Genomic DNA, 17,160 nt, shown 5'->3' with positions numbered 1-17,160 from the left:
TTATATTTCTATATAATGACCTCACATTTCCATAAAAACGAACGATTCGACATTGTAAATACCAAATAGCGGTTAGGTGCTAATTTTAGTCGAGTTGAATTTTATTTTTCACATTAACCATTTGTGATACTCATTAGAGAATTTATTACAAAGTAATTTTCCATGTAATCGTCGCTCCATTTCCTGCTATCCATCAAACATTGAAACGAAGTAGTATTTTTTATTATTTGTGGTATTCCCTTTGGTTTTTGTTGGGGTGTAAGTGCTTACGTTATGAAGAGATTCCAAGTTTTGTTGGAGTTTCAAAGTTATATTTTATCAGTCAGAGAGACTTAACAAAGCCACAATACAGTAGAAGTATTTATTAGTTTAGATTAGATTAGATGAGTTAGGAATCTACTTCTCTAATACTTGAACTATTGATCTATTGTGTATCCTGGACTGTTCACCGGTGAGGTAGTAACGACTAGCAAAGCTACCCTTCTGAGCTATGCAGCTTACCTTATCTGATTTAAAAGAGCTTGATTGTAAGTACCGTAGTCTTTATTTATGGATAGTCTCGCACTTAAAGAGAAGGTGTTCGGCGGTTTCCTTCAGTTCTTTACAGAAACAACAAGAGCTGTTACTTCAATCAAATAGTGTCCAGTAACCATACCAGTAACTTTCCTTGGCTCGCCTTTGCTCAATGAAAGGGTCTTTTGTGTCCAATTGGTGGAATAGGAAAATAAGGGTTTATAAGAAAACAAAAATTATATTATGAGCGTTTATTGAATGGTGTAAATTGCTATTAATATCGATGAAAAAGTTCCATATATACATTCGAATATAAAAATATGCCTTTAATATTTGAAATCCTAATCTATTTCGAACACAAAATCAGCTCTTGTTTCTGAGATACAATGATATATTATTTTTAACCTACATATATATAAATTTTTACTTTTTGAAGAATTTAACTTCTGAAACATCTGCCAACTGGAAAATAAAATGTTAAACGGCCAGGAGGGCTAATCCCATTGCTCTGCCCATGACCCAAATTTATCATTTTTACTTTCCAATATAGTCCGCAATAAGGTTTACAATTTTTTCTATCAATGTTCTGGCGTCTCTAAGGACTGTACTGTACATTTGACTTTACATCTAAAAAATCGTTCCCCATGCAGGGTTCTTGAAGCTTTGACAACAGACGGTATTTGCTGACTGCAAGAAAACAACTTGGACTAGCTTCCTCTTCTCTCCTCTTGCAAGTAATCTTCTAAAATTGCGCCTTCATCATCTCAAAATGTGAGATCTATCAGTTTCTAGCCTCATTCTATACGTAATATGATTCAAAGTGACGTGATGATCAATAATTTCAAACCCAATAACCATACTGTGTGTTCTATCTAGTTTGAATTATTTTATTCTCATATTTTTTTTCCATTTCAATGAGTAAAATGCGACGATATTATATAAAATCATTAGATCAAATTTCTGTAGTAGAAATTAGATCTAAAGTGATTAAACATTAAAAAAATCCAATTTAGAATTTGTCAGATCTTGTTCGAAATAAACAATTGTTTGATTAAAACGTCCTAGTGGATTCGGCAACGACTTTGGGACAATATTTTTTGGCGTAATAAAAATAAGGCATACCCGAATTCAAAAGTACTTTCGTATTGGCGCTAAATTTATTCCAAGTATGTATTGCGTAACTATCTTTAGTGTTAAGTATCATAGATTGTAATTTATATTCATCGAAATACCAATACCAAGTCTGATACGATATCGGATAGAAAGCTGTAGGTGTGAATACAGTGAATCCTCCACAATCCTTATCGACCATTAATTCTGATAAATTGGTATCTTTGGTCCTATTGGTTATTCCACAAAGATCCAACAATAATCTATAACAATATAACAAAAATTAAGAGATGTGGAAAATAGTCAAACTCATTTAAAAATGACATTAGTCATTAGACATTACAAAATATTCGAGTTCAAACGCCAATAAAATAACAATGTAATAATTTTTTTTTCATTAATTGACGATCAGTCGATCAGCTCTTAATTGTGCGGGTATAAAATCGAATAAATTCAACTTAAACTAATTGCAATTACCATACAATTGATTTCAAATAGTATTTACAAGTAATAAGACGAAATTCCATCATTCAGGAAATTATAATCCGGATTCAGGTAGATCTCTTATCAGAACTGATTATTGATCCTAACCCAGAATGATATTTTTATCACAGTTTCGTCGTCGCCTTCAATTTACGTTGCTAATTCCATGATCTTCCACAACTTTTTATTTTTATTACTTCTTTATTCGTTGACCCCAAAATAAATGTATACAAATATGTTAATCTACCTTCCTTGAATCTGAAAGTCTTATAGTAAAGTGGTAACATCAAGTTTGTAAATTCGAATTTAGTAAAATTTTGTTTTTAAAAACGGACTCATAAGTTAATTGGCGCAGTCACTAGGATCAAACTAGTTTGGCCTAGACAAAACTAGTTTGATAAATATTTTTGATGTTTTTCTCTTTTTATTGAAAATTGGTTTTTAATACAGATATAAATATTGACGTTTCGCTTAGATATTAAAAAATTAAAAACTGTATTGAGAGATAAATAATAATTAACCTGAAAAACTGTTATATAACAAGCCATAAAAGACATAATACATAAGAAGTCAAGTTTCTTGTAATTATTGTGACGCTATTTACCCTCAGTCCCTGAAGACGATAACTTGGTTATCGGAACGCGCGTTGGGAAGTGTAATTGTGAATGTTGATGTAGTGGCATTGTAAATAGTTCAGTATGAATATCAGCAACGCTTCCAGAAATTCTAGCTTAGTAGGACAGACATCACAGTAATTAAAAAATAGATTAAAAAGTCATCAATAAGTTAAAAAATGCTGCATTAACACACCAAGGAATATTAAAAAACCATATATATACAAACAGAGCAAAAAACGATAGTTTTTAGAAAGGAGGAAGTTATTAATTATAAATAAGACAATTTAGGTAAAATTTATAATTCTACTTATACATTTAAATGTAACTATGAATAGTAAAAATAATGATTGTTATTTATTATTGGGATATGATATTGAGGAAAAAAGAGTTTTAATTTGGTTTAAATGGATTTCCATTTTGACTTTCATGTCGTCGTTGTTCTAATGATTAATGTAACCATGAAGGTTGTTAACATTAATATTTTGATCTGTTTTCAATACCGTTTTTCAAGAAAAAACGTAATCATACTTTCGAACCTTGTTATCACTCCTGGACCGTTATTTCCCCAACTGTCACCGTCAAAGTTCTTTTGAAGATCGAGTAAACATCTTTCTGCCATTTCGTGTCCTTTACCGGACGCAGCAAAACCCATCACACCAGCTGCCACATCGGTCAGAGATTGTAATCCAGCAAAATTTGCGGGTAGATCTTCCAGAGACTTCAAAATAACCACGTCCAGATCTAAATAAATTCCGCCATATTTCCATAGCGTAACATATCTGGAAATTGGGAAAAGAAAACATGTAGGAGACGTTTCTTCCTCAAAATCAACCAACAGATTAGGAAACTTTCATTTGAAGTATTTAATTATGACGTCAATAAATACAAATAAGTTAGAATTAATATTAGCTTCTTTTTATTCGAATAAAGATGTCTGGACAACTAAGATCATTGACACATGGTACATTTATGATACAATCAATCACTAACAATGTAAATAAGTCACCTTAACATTAACATTAACAAGTTCTATTTCATTATATTAATTAACTTTTTTCAAATAATGGATTAAGCGGACATTAAACATCCGTCAGTCGAGTATGCCCGACACGTAGTCCGCATACAGCAACTGCATCTGTAAGACTCGTGGGAGGAAGATATTTCAAGTAGATGAACTTTTAAATTTTATGTAACTTAGTATTGCAGCTTGCCAAGTGATTTGACCATTGTTCGAGTATTGAACATCTTATCCTAGTTATCAGATCATTGTATTGAGTCACTTTGGAGGTTAGTTTTTATTTTCAGTAAGTCCGTTCTCAAGTATTTCGGTGTGAGATGGTATCCAAATTAAAGTACCAAAGCTTTCAACACTGTTAATATGAATATTCTGAATAATAAGATGTACGGGACATGTTGGACTAATGGAGTTTATTGACGTAAGAGACAATAATATTTACAAACCGTTGTTTCAGTATATCGCTGTCTTTCATGCGTAAGGAATATAAGTATTCAGAGAATTACCAATGATAAGATAAGCTAGTAATAGGGATGGTTTCAGACAGGTGAATATTAGATATGAGTGGTGATAGAATTGCTGGAAGTGATTGGAGTTTAGATTCATAATTACTTGTGTCGAGTGAACGATTTTTTAGAGGATAATTTGAACTGTCACATTGTGCTGTAACAGTATGAAATTAAAAGTAGGGGAGGTTCATTAGATTCAAAATAGATACTTTCAGAAGGACCGGATCTGAAAGTTTCTCGGCAAATTTTTGGAGCTGTATTGTGAAAGTAATTGAGAGTTTTTAAATCCGATTTGCTTACTGACATGTAAATGAAGCTTCCATAATCTAATTTGTACACATGCTGCAGGTTTATATCATTACCTCTCCATTGAAGGTGCGCCAATGTTTTCAAAATGTTTGATTGTACCACATAATTCTTTTTAATTTTTTTGGTATGATTCTCCAGGTTAATCTACTATCAACCGCTTTTGTTGAACTGTCCGTTAGCTATCGTTTTTTATACTTATTTGAAAGCCTTTTTCTCCTTTTTTTGATCTAGCTATTATCATCGTTTAAAAGAAATGCCCAACTACCTATCATTACCTCTCCGTTGAAGGTGAGCCAATGGTTCCAAATTGTTTGACTGTACTACATAATTCTTTTTAATTTTTTTGGTATGATTCTCCAGGTTAATCTAATATCAAACGATTTTGTTGAACTGTCCCTTAGCTATCGTTTATTATACTTATTTAAAGGCCAATTTCTACTTTTTTTTGATCTAGCTATTATCATCGTTTAAAAGAAATGCCCAACTACCTATCATTACCTCTCCATTGAAGGTGAGCCAAAATGATGCATAATTTATCCATAGTTGTGTCATTGGAGACAGAAAGTGATGAGACATCGATTCATTCATCTAAAGTATAGGAAACATCTGCACAGAGGATAAAGTTGCATCATTTTATACTATTTACAAAGTAAAACGTGAGAAAATAGATAATTATCCATAATTGATTTGAGCATAAAACAAGGTTAAGACTTAAGTGTCGAGGTGGTAAAAGTAGTGTTAGTAAAATTATACATAAAACGTGTTTTCGATGGCAAAAGATAAAAGCTAACCGCAACGTGACTTTGAGAAATCGTCCATTTTGTCTGGATGGCATACAAAATATTTATTCTCCTTCTGTTAATGAGCATATCATGTGGGTGACTTTTTTGTATATTGCATTATTCTTTGACATTATTTCGACATAATGGATCAAAGTGAATATTATCGATCTTAAGCGGTGACGTTAGGTGTCAGTCACGAGAAATTATATGACAACCGTTCCTAAATAAGACCCGTCAATGGAAGTATTGAATTTCATAATAAGTAGGTAAGCTTCCGTCTCTGAAGACGATAACTTTGTTATCGAAACGCGCGTCAGATAGTGTAATTGTTTGTATTAGTGTAGACAGTATATTATTGATACATTCATAATACAAATTTTTTTAGATGATTTCAGTGTCACAAATTTCAATAAACTTAAGAAATTTGTTGTTTAATCTAAAAACCAACTTCAGTATTCATTTCGTACCCATATCGGTACTATATTAAACTGATGGTTTTGCCATTCTAAGACCCTTACCTGTTATAAAATTCATTCATTAGTATGCTTTTATTTAAATATCCCTATTTTGAAACTGTAAGCATTTCTTTTGACATCCGACAGTGCATTCCAATGATCTCCGCTGTTGTTCAAAACAGCAAGAAATTGGAAAAATGATAAGATGTCCTCAGATTAAGTTTTGAAAATTGAAAAACTCGGCAATGTTTATAAATACAAGTATTAGAATGACATTGTGTGCCACCCAATGAAGATGGCCGAACTGTCAATGACGTCATTCTGGAATGGTCCATTTATGAAGCAGCATAATCTTAAAGGGAATTGAGAATATTACCGTAAAGAGGATTGAGCTATTTTCTACATAGAGGTAACGTTACTACCGTTAAATATTCTATAACTCACCTAAGTATATCACTAGCATGACTCAGCGAGTAACGAGAGTTTTGTATTTTATTGTACTTCCAGAGATTTCCTACAGGAGTGTTATTAATGTACCTTTCATAGTTTAAATGTAAAATCTTAACGTTTTTATAACTTAATAAGGCACTTAGGAACAAGTCAGATTCGTCTCCTTCGTTTTTTACAATACCTGGTGAAGTATAAAGCAAATAAACGTCTAAATTCGGATTCATAATAGCGGCGCTCTCTACTGCACATGCTTGACGTGAAGTTATTGTTATTTTTCCTTTTTGTAATGATTTACAAGATGTTTCATGGAAAAATATTGATTTTCCTTTTCGAGGAGGTACTTCTGATATGTCGGGTAATGTATTTCCTTTTGCAGAATAACAGGCTAGGCTGTATTGGTATTGAAATTCTTGCGATTGTAAATTTAATATGATTATTATGACGATTGCTACTCCGAAACATCTCCAGTATCTCAATAAATTTCTTATATGCATATGTGTAATAACGTCATCCAGTGCAAGTGCAAGTTATAACTATTTTCATCTAATTAATGCTGAAATAATTCTTGAGAACATCCACATTAGATTTGTCTGTAAAAATGAAAATAACAATAAACTTCCATCTTACGAACAGGATTATTTGAAAAAATAAGTGTAGCGTTTAATGGTAACAATTATGATTTTCATATCGTTATATAAGATTTTGATAACAATCAATGTGTAAAACATTAAAGATTTGTTTGTATTACATCCACTTATATATATAATATAAAAAATAATAATTTTATCAGAGCTAAATAGTAATTTTAATAATAGTTAGTGACTCCGTTGGGAATATTTTTACGATATCTACATTTTTACGTAGATAGTCCAACGTTACATTGTATTCAAATTCGGGTTCCAACTTCTATAAGAAATTTGGTAAGGCATATCGAATGCCGTCATCTGCAGTCAACAATGTGTGAAAGTATCATGACGATAAAAAATATCTAGTAGTATCTAATAGGATCCCATCGTACTTGTTACCATCCTTCTTATCAATAAAAGATCTCAAATTCTAAGAAACAATGATAAATGGGAATAAAGAAAGTGTATTTTCTATCGGCAGCAATGCAATTTATAGGAATCTAAAAGTTATTTAACCAGCTGTTCGAGCATATTGTTGCCCCAAAACCCCCTAATGATGTTTAAGTTCCAAGGCTCTAAATGCTTGCGTGGTAAGCTTTTCTATAAAATTAATATCACCCAGCATCTTTCTAGTTCGTAACCCAATAGGGTTGGGGTCATTTAACTGGGGTCTTAGGTATTTAAATCCTTCACTTAATTCATTCATAATCTTCACAAAGTTTTCCAATAGTCCAAGTATAATGTGAAGAGGAGACAAAAGGATATTTTTTAGTCCACGAGAAGTACATACTTAATATTTTGATATCACTGTTGAAATTCGTATCTTTTTGGCCAACTTTTCCCCACAAAGTTTTTCTCCACTGGACGACTGGTCCAAGAATAAAGAAGACGGCAATGTTTCATAAATCCTTAATGATAACTTTCAAATAACTTGTAGTCATTGTAGTTTATTTTATTCGAAAAGTAGGTAGTGCAGTTTTTCATAGGTTTGTTTCTGAATGGACAACTTGGGTCGATAGTTTTTAATTTCATTACGTAATAACACAGCTTTTAAACTGTATTTCACTGCCACAAGAAGGAAGCTTGACATGTATCTTATTTTCCATATTGTAAAATGTGGAAAACACGGAGTTTCTTTTTTTTGAAAATTGTCGTTTCTTCAGCAAGTAAGTTCCTCTCCTTAACACTTGAACCAAGAAGTTCTGATTGTTACTTTGACAGTATCAAATCATGTTTGTGGAATCAGTACTCTGTTTCTCGAAGCTATTAGCTTATATAAGTTTCAGTGATGGTTTTGCAAGCTCCACTTGAAATTTTTGCCGAATAATTCTGCGATTTACTGTGATTTGTTTACGGTGGCGAGAGATACTGTATTCGTGACTTAAGCCATCACATTAAAAGCTGTTATTTGTTGGTGATTTACTTTCTGCTTATTAGTTATGCTTCATTGTGAAAAGTCTCCTGTCAATATCATACAAATGTTATCAACTCCTATACTATCAAATATGAATGTAGAAAATTCATCTTTAACTTTTTTCATTGTTAATTTTTTCCATTTCAATTTACTTTTTACAATAAAATCTCTTTAATTATTTCAGGTGATTATAAATTATTTTGCAACCAACCAAATACAAAAAATTAATATCCAGCATTTTATGATATGTTGAAATAATCACTGAAGAATTGACGTTTTTGTGGGAAGCCTCAATAAAGTCAACAATCACCATTTGAATAATCAATCTTCCTTGCGAATCAAGTTGTTTTAGTGCTAGGGTATTATTCATCTTAGATACACGAACGTATTCTGTGCACTCTTTTCGTGATCTACGATAACACAACTTATAGTCCCGATGGTCTAAAATGGTGTTGTGTTTACCTGAAGAATATCGTTGCGCAACGCTGTAGATGTCGAGCATATAGTCTTTTTTCCACGGCTTACCGAACTGTCTAGTTATTTAGGACGATTCAAACTAAATAATAATATACTATAATAGAGTGTGTGGGATATTGTGCAACATAAACTTAATAAATACCAAGAGAATTGGTAAATACTTATACCAAAAGATAGAACTATAAGCGAGAAGATAATTACCGGATATTATTAAAAAAATCTGTTGTCACTAAGATAATGAGCTGTACAAAAAATTTACACAAGTTATTCTTGTCAAAAATATTGATCGTTTACTTTTTGTTGGAGATAAAGTTTGGATCGTAAGCACTCAAGTTTGAGGATAAAGTAATATGAAAACTTAACGAGTTGTCTTTGTAGTTGCCAAAAATACGTTCATTGGTTGAATATACATATAGTCATTGTATAAAGAATATTCTTTATACAATTATATAGTATAATATAAAACTGTCGAAGAATATGTATATATAGTCAAATATTATTAAATGTATCAATATTTGTGGTGCATAATCTTGGACTTAAAAAGTTTTCAGCTGAATTAGATGAAACTCTGAATGGGTTCAGTTTAAGAAATAATCTCTCAACATGTCTAAGTTACTGAAAGTTTTGAATATATTTAATTTGCTTAGGACGTTTTTGGAAATTAAAATATTGTGAGTTTTCTTGGAAGTGAAGTAATACAAATATCAGTAAGATGTAACAACAATCCATCAATTCAGTACAAAAGCTGATAAAAAAAGAAATAGAAATTTGACAAAGATGATGGAACTTTTACAAGATAAGTTTTTTTCTAGGAAACATTGTAGAACGCCTAAAAAATTTTATCGCGCTTCACTACTGCGCTTCAACTTTAATAATAGTTATTTCAGAATATACTTACTTTATCATTCGTTTTATCCTTACTGTTTTTAATCACTTTTGGTCAATAACATCATTTAATTGAGTTGCAAGTTGTATTTTGTACGATTCACTAGAAAACAATAACTGTTGTAATAAACATCAAAGGAAACAACTGTGAATGAATTAATTTCAGCATCTCTTTGTTATCAGTTATATATTTTATCTTTGTAATGTTATCGTGTTGATTGATTTGTACAATATACAGGTCTTGTATTTAATATTATACATAATGTATAATTAAAAAAATTGTGAACACTCTTCACCAAAACACACAGTAATTGACTTCATTGAAATTTATCCCTTCTATTTTGTCAATAAAATATGAATCACAATGATCATGAGAATGTTTGGGTCAAAGTAAAAAGATTCCTAATGGTACATCTTCCTAAAATTTATGGTCCTGTCTAAGACCTATCGATCTTTTTCGATTAGCGGAAAAGGTCACCACGCGAATTTATCTGCTTGAAGCTGAGGTTTCAAATTCAAAAAATACTAGAAGGTAGAGGTGTTTCAATTATTGATTTTTAACTACCTTTTGAAGCACGGTCTAAACAGTACTAGAAGACGTCAACGTTTTCATATTATTCGATAAATGCGTGATGAATATTGATAAGATGTCCTCTTCAAAGTGCTCTCAGTAAGTTGTCTTTCTGATTGTGAGCAACTACTTTTTTTAAACTTGCATGAAATGGTTCATAAACTTGCTTATGCTTGTAAAGCTTGTCGATTCACGATGAGGATTTTACATCATTTCTTGTCCTCATAAACAACGGTGAGGTTTTGCTACAATTAAAGTACTCCAAAGCCCATTAAGCCCTTCTATCATTCTACCTAACTTTACGCGACTTCTTCTCTGACTCAATTGCTACATGACAGATTTATGATTCACACTCAAACACTACGAAATTCACAATTGTGTCAATGGGAACAATGCTGAAACTGAGGAGACTAAAAGATTTAAATTGTTAACTTTTCCTTCTTTATTTATCTTTGAATCCGTTTGTCTAATACTTAATTTATTAAATTTACAAAAATACATAAATTGAAATCAATTTTTAAGGAATTTATTCCCAGTTTATGAGGAAGCGAATCGAAAATCCCACAGGTTGATGTTCCTCCTAATTCATGTTCCGTCAATTTGCTTTTGCTTGAAAAAATATGACTAGCAGTCCATATAACTGTATGGTCTGTGCCTTTATAAAGACTCACAGTGAAACTTACAGAGTTGAAGACACCGTCAGCACGTTTACAAATGATGCCAAATAGTTTATGAGGAAATGAATCGAAAATCCCACTAACTGAAGTTACTCTTAATAGACAGGAATAAATACTTTCAGTATCTTTAGACAAACTTTGATTCTTCTTTTTTAATTTTTACACTATTTTAATATGAAAATTAGATTTTCAAAAATATGCGTCCCAAATTACAAATCAATAGCAATTTTCCTGCAGTTCTTTCAATAAAGGATATAAATAATTTGCCTTTATGGTTTTACTTAAATCTTCTGGGTCCATTGGACATAAAAATCATTATTTTTTAAACTTAAATTCCAAATAAATATTTAATTGAAATAACCACCCCATAGTCCATAACTAATGGCCACTGGGTGATTTTGACTGGTGTTCAAGACATTACAAATAAAGCCCTTTGCACAACGGCTCACCCGTTTAGTCTCCAGATTTATTAATGTATTAATAACCCAAGAACATTGATAATTGTTCGAAAAAATGTTCGATTCCGAAAGCTTGTTGCTTGGAAATAGTCTTCAATCAGATGACTTCAAGTTAATTGATTTCATTGGATTTCTACTGCAGTAAAAAATGTTCTCCTCAGTTGAAGAAGTGGAAACGATTCTGCGGTCTTCAGCGCTGTGCTGTTGTTAAAACAACCAAGATGTATTACAATATATAAAATTGTTGAATTTGTCTGAAATTTTATTGGATAAACTTCTGAAAAAACGCCAAAAGGAATTGGAAGGTAAAAATGATAGGGAATAGTCACAATCGTATAAGGACTAAGAAAATATAGGCCTATTCATGCCACGAACAAGGAAAGAAAAATAGGAATATTATAGTAAACGCACCGGACCTAACCTAACCTAACTTAACCTAACCAGTTGTAGCTTAACATCCGAAGGGAATAGATCGTTTCCAATTTCTTAATTTTTGTTACCTTATGGAATACACGAGTACTGTTTTTGTAGTTTCTTTCTACTCAAGTACGGGCTTGTCTTCACTAGTGTGGTAGAGTGCCGTTTGAGTTCTCGAGTCTTGGATTTTCTTTTAATTTTAACTCAAAAAACCAAACCACAAAAAATGTTTCAAACTTGCAATGTTTTATTTACCACTAATTTAATGAACGAGCAAAATGGCGGATATTTCTGCTCCTACTTACCTGCGCACGAAATGACCGTGTTTTTCAACGTTACGAGGTCGCGGGAATTTCAAAAATATCGACGTCACATGTAATATTTCATTGGCGTTTTTCGGAAGTTCAGCCATTTTATTTTCATAATATAATATTCATAACATAATTTTCATTGTCTCTTTTTACAGTCCCCCTAAAGTATAATGAAATTATCCATCTACCAAATGTTTACATTGCTTAAATTATTATCTATCTATGTTTTTTTAAACATTCCAACAAAGATGAAATTTCATTCACGTAACGCTTACGTCGAGAGATAACACATCATTATATTCTTATTATTTGGGTTTTTAAACAAATTATAGAACAAATAATTAATTGACTTTTATTAATAGCAAAAAACATTGTGTATAATGTTACAAAGTAATTGTGATAATTTCTTTCATAGGAATTTACATGTATTAAATCCTTATTTGTTTCATAAATTTTCGAATGTCCTTTCTGTTTGAATAGGCCTCAAAATATAACTGGTTTTTAGTATAAAGATGGTACTTCAATTTTAGTACCCAGAATAATTTCGACTATCTCTAAATTGAAATTTTCATACTTCTTATTGAATTTCTTGGAGATATCTTGCTGTTGTCAGCATTTCATTCTACTTTCAAACTGGTTAAACAGTTTTCCAATAGGATTTAGATCTGGTGAACATGTAAGTATAAGGGATATAAAAATGAAATTATTTTCATTAGTACCTTCCGTTGTAGCTATCATACCAACATGTCTTCTAACATTTGAATCGGAAGAAAAGGAGCTTACATCACCATATAAAAAATAAAAAATTACAATTTATGGTTATTTTCTTCAGAATGTCTCTTTATAGCGACCGGTTTCTTTGGTATTTACAACGATCTAAAAATCTCCTAAGCCATCAATGCTATCGAGATAAACAAAGAGTATCTTTTTGTTAAAAATTCAATTAAAACATTAATTTTTACTATCTTTAGATTGTACAGGTTGTCCCTGTAAAGTCTCGGCCTTCAGATAGTAGTGTAGAATTATCATCCATTAAAAATTCATAATGTTCGAATGTATAATTTAGAAAATTTACGTACCTATTTATTTTGATTTCGCAGCTTAAAATGCCTATAAATCAGAAACGAGGGCTCGTAAGAGAAATTTTTTTCACGTCACAGAATGATTTTCACGTTATCTACTCTACTTTTTTGCATCAAGTCCCAGAACACCCTATATATTTGAATAGAATTATGGTAGCCTCGTTTGTAATATAATTTAATAACTGAATGTTTACTTTCAAGTTAGATAAACTGCAGCAATATAATTTTACTGGTATATTATTTCTCCTGATAAGTATCTTTCCAATAAACAAGGATTAAAATGCTGGTTAAAAAGTTTGTTGAAATTATCATACTGAGAATATTACACAAAAAGTCATTTTTGTAGCTTGACCCAGGTGTATTTCGACTAACTGGTTCCTTCCAAAAAGCATCCCTTAAATAACGACGAAATTTTCATTCATCGTATATCATCCAATAAGTCGTTAGTCTTCTTCTTACCCCGATCCCCTTTCTAATTTTATGGCTTTCTTCTTTTTTAATCGGAAAAGCGCCATATACATTGGTAAATGTATCTTCCCACTCAAAGTTTTGATGATTGTTTGTTTGTTATTGTCTCTAGCTTACAGAATAGATCCACTTTTAAGGAAACTGCCTCTACCCTAAATTCTGCCAAAAACATATTAGGCCCTGGAGTTGTATTTTCTGAAGTAACTAATTATATCCCTCAGCTGATTGTGGCGAGAGGGGTTCCTCAGCTCTTCCAATCTTCTCTTGGCGATAGCATTAACGATGAGTTGAATCTATTTCTGGTCCAAATCTTCCTCAGGCTGATAATCTACTTTGTTTGGGCCTTTTTTATATATATTGGCTTATCCCCATTGGATTATCCCCATGTTGTAGATGCGTATAACACGATGGAAAATGTGTTTGGCCCTGATGAGGTTTGTGCAGGTCTTTACCTCAATAATAAAGAGACTTGGCAATTTGGCGTTTTAACTGAGTGCCTTGACACATTAATCAACTTTGTTCGGACAGGATGCCTCGTGGTTCAAGTGAAACAGACTGATGAAAGAAAAGACAGTCGTCCAACTCCAATTGTGTTTGGCATTCCTCAATGTCGTTCTCAAAACCCTCTACCTGAAAGTCATAGTCCAGTCCAATCGCCGTTCCAACAGCAGCCAGCAACTCAAAAAGAACAACCCCAAGAAGAGCAGCCGCTGCCTACGACGCAGGAACTACAAGAAACTCCTGTGTGCCCTTCTATCCACACCAAAAAGCTCAGACAATATATAATGAAGATCTTCCGTTCAACCTTCATATTAGTGGGGAAGATCTGTTGTATTTACAGTTATTGTGGCACTCTTATCAAGCTAATCATTCATTCTATCACTGTCATATTATTATTATTCATCTATTTCGTTTCAACAACTACAAGCCATTTACATAACCAACGTTTTTTCCAAGAAATTTGCTATAAGGTGTCACGATGATTACTCCTAGTCGTCTCCTTGACATCCTCCTCTTGTATACAACTCTTAGTTTAGGATGACTCTCACATATTTGGCTTTGGTGGTCCAGGTGATTTATTTTCCGGCATTTTTCACGTTGTTATCTAGCATCTTCATGTTTTTATTAAAGAACTAAGCTGAGGTCTTTACTTTATTGATTAATTTACAACAGTTTTACAACAAACACTGGTTTGCTTAATACCTTCTCGGAGTTTACTTGTATATTAAACCATTTTAGTGCCTATTCTAACTTTACTCATCACAGGTAGAAATAAATAAAATTTTTTATACAAAATCAACTCACTTCATAAAATGGAGTATATACAGGGTAAGGAAAATGTTAACTGCAACTTCATATTTAGAAACGAAATATTTTCTTATTGTATGTATGTAATTTGTAAGAAAAGAACTTTTTGTTGGCTCAAAATTTGAAATAAACTTTCAGCTTTTTGTAGTGTGAAGAATGAGATTTTAAAGTATATATTGAAAGTTTCCTATTCTTATTTAGTTAAAATTATTAGAATAATTAGAATAAAGTGACGGTAATTATTTAGAATTGGAGTACCAGGCAAAAATCGCTCCAAAAAATTCTTAACCCCCTGGAAACTATTTCATTAGGTAGAATTAGATAATTCAGGTGGGGAGGCATGTTTCATGGGGTTTCATCGAAAAGAAAACCCTTATCAGGTATAGGTATATATTAAATTCGAATAATAAAGTGACAAGGAGGATGGAAGGTACGGTGGTGGGGGGGGGGGTTTGTTAAAAGAGCATAAAAATTTTGAATATTCATAAAATTATTTTTTCTCTCTCAACAGTCGCCCCCCTTCCACCACTCACATTCCCTCTTGCTTATCATGCTATTAATAATCGAAAACAAAAATATATATTTTGGAATGAATACAGTTTGAAAAAAAAAATTAAGAGTCATTAAATTTAACATAAAAATCTCGAATGACAATGGCAAGAGCTTGCGTAGTGTGATTGGGGAAGCGTCTTCAAAATAAAAATTCGGTGACGTATCCACTCATGTGGTAGTCCCGACGACCATATTTCGTCAAATATGGCCAAAGAATGTGAATTTCTAGAAGTGAAAATCATGATAACATAATATGGGAGAAATATAATTCTCAGTAATCGTCGGATTAGTGTAAACAAAAAAGTTCATCGCTTATATCACATGTTTATGTACATCAACGTTTTAATAAAATGAGAATATGGCCGAAGGAGGGAACGAAGGAAAGGACGAATAAATGTTAACCAAATTATAAACACTCCTCCCCTCGCCTCTCTTTTTGCTACCTACTGAAACGTATGATCAACGATTTTAAAGAAATTAATTGATTTATCGTATGTAAGTTGTACCATGTAATGTCTAAAATAATGAAAATAATATGTCTCCCACCTTTAATTATCTAATTCTACCTAATGAAAAGTTTCCAGGTGGTGAAAAATTTTTTGGAGCGATTTTTGCCCGGAGCCCCAATTCTAAATAATTACCAAAGTGACTTTATAACATGCAATATTGGTTAATAATTTCATGATTGTTCATTTGTAGGTTATAATAATTTAATAGAAACAGATAGTACCTAATTACCTGTTTATTTATTTTCTTGCAAACCCTTTAACGAAAAAAAGTTAAAATAATTACCAAAAAATCACTAGCGATGATTGTTGAGATTATTCTTCTTCATCTTTTTTTAAATCTGTATAAAACCACTCTAAATTTTTTATACGAAGAATCTATGAAGTGTTTCACTGTAAATTTCGATTTAAAATAAATATTACGTGAGTCGAGACATTGTTTTTGTTTTTGTATTTATCTTTAATTACTTTCTACTGCTACAATATCTATCGATTAATCTAACAAAAATGAAACAACACCATTTAATTAATACTCAGTACCATTTTATTATCGATAATGACATACATTTGCGTGTAAATTGTCCCAATGGGGCTCTTAATATGTTGTTCATTTATGTCAAGTCACATGTTGTCCATGATAATATTATATTATAAAATTTTTATTAATCTATTCCAAAGTAATGGCTATCCCAATACTGAACGAACCTTTCGGATTTGTTTATCGTCTTCCTAATGATAGGAAAGGTATTAAAATGTTTCCTTTTTACCACAGTCTTTAGAAGAACTAGAAGAGGTATAGTTTTAGTTTTTCTGTGCTCAAAAACACGGCGCATTTCTATGATGAAAAAAGAAGCAGTTGGCCAAGTTTTCAGGTCTCTTTCTTCGCACATCCTTTCGTTAACGTTGCAGGAATCCAATAGCTTGTTTGATCGAAAAACTTTCCTAAGCTACAATATATATATAAAAAATTAATTTTGTATCAAAATTAAAAAAAAAACCAGTGAGTACAGTTAATAAACAGAAATATACCTGGCAACCTTAACGCTGCGGCCGACTGAAAGCTGACAACCATTTTTATTTCAATTCGTTACATCATGATGTAAAATTGATTGAAAAAACATATAGCTGCAAGTTATATCAGTATATTAATTACAGGTAATTGCGG

The 17,160-nt window shown here is 31.8% G+C and overlaps 2 protein-coding genes across 4 annotated transcripts in view; one reads left to right on the top strand and one right to left on the bottom strand.

Moving 5' to 3' along the window:
• Positions 1-17,160, top strand: part of LOC130901772 (pancreatic lipase-related protein 3-like) — a 44,450-nt gene that overhangs the window by 6,463 nt on the left and 20,827 nt on the right. The gene's annotated exons all lie outside the window — the stretch shown is intronic.
• On the bottom strand, positions 750-16,409 carry LOC130901771 (lactosylceramide 4-alpha-galactosyltransferase-like). Of its 3 annotated transcripts, none has more exons than XM_057813361.1 (5): positions 16,282-16,409; positions 9,659-9,748; positions 6,238-6,833; positions 3,260-3,502; positions 750-1,886 (listed from the first exon to the last, which is right to left on the bottom strand). In XM_057813361.1, exons 3-5 carry the CDS (start codon positions 6,735-6,737, stop codon positions 1,565-1,567), a joined length of 1,065 nt encoding a protein of 354 aa, XP_057669344.1. In that variant the 5' UTR covers positions 6,738-6,833; positions 9,659-9,748; positions 16,282-16,409; the 3' UTR covers positions 750-1,564. The 3 variants fall into 3 exon arrangements, with proteins under 3 accessions (XP_057669344.1, XP_057669343.1, XP_057669342.1); XM_057813360.1 differs by lacking the exon at positions 16,282-16,409 and adding an exon at positions 13,159-13,349; XM_057813359.1 differs by lacking the exon at positions 16,282-16,409 and adding an exon at positions 11,852-12,069.

This window comes from Diorhabda carinulata, chromosome X (assembly GCF_026250575.1).
Source record: "Diorhabda carinulata isolate Delta chromosome X, icDioCari1.1, whole genome shotgun sequence".
In the NCBI taxonomy this organism is placed as follows: Eukaryota; Metazoa; Arthropoda; class Insecta; order Coleoptera; family Chrysomelidae; genus Diorhabda; species Diorhabda carinulata.
The sequence above is the reverse complement of the archived record's forward strand: the minus strand, read 5'-3'. Positions and strand labels throughout refer to the sequence as shown.

Coding starts and splice junctions, on each gene's coding strand:
- LOC130901771 (XM_057813361.1), bottom strand. CDS start 6,737: ATGCATATAAGAAATTTATTGAGATACTGGAGATGTTTCGGAGTAGCA. Junction 3,503..6,237: donor CATGCTAGTGATATACTTAG/GTGAGTTATAGA, acceptor CCCAATTTCCAG/ATATGTTACGCTATGGAAAT. Junction 1,887..3,259: donor GGTCCAGGAGTGATAACAAG/GTTCGAAAGTAT, acceptor ATATTGTTATAG/ATTATTGTTGGATCTTTGTG.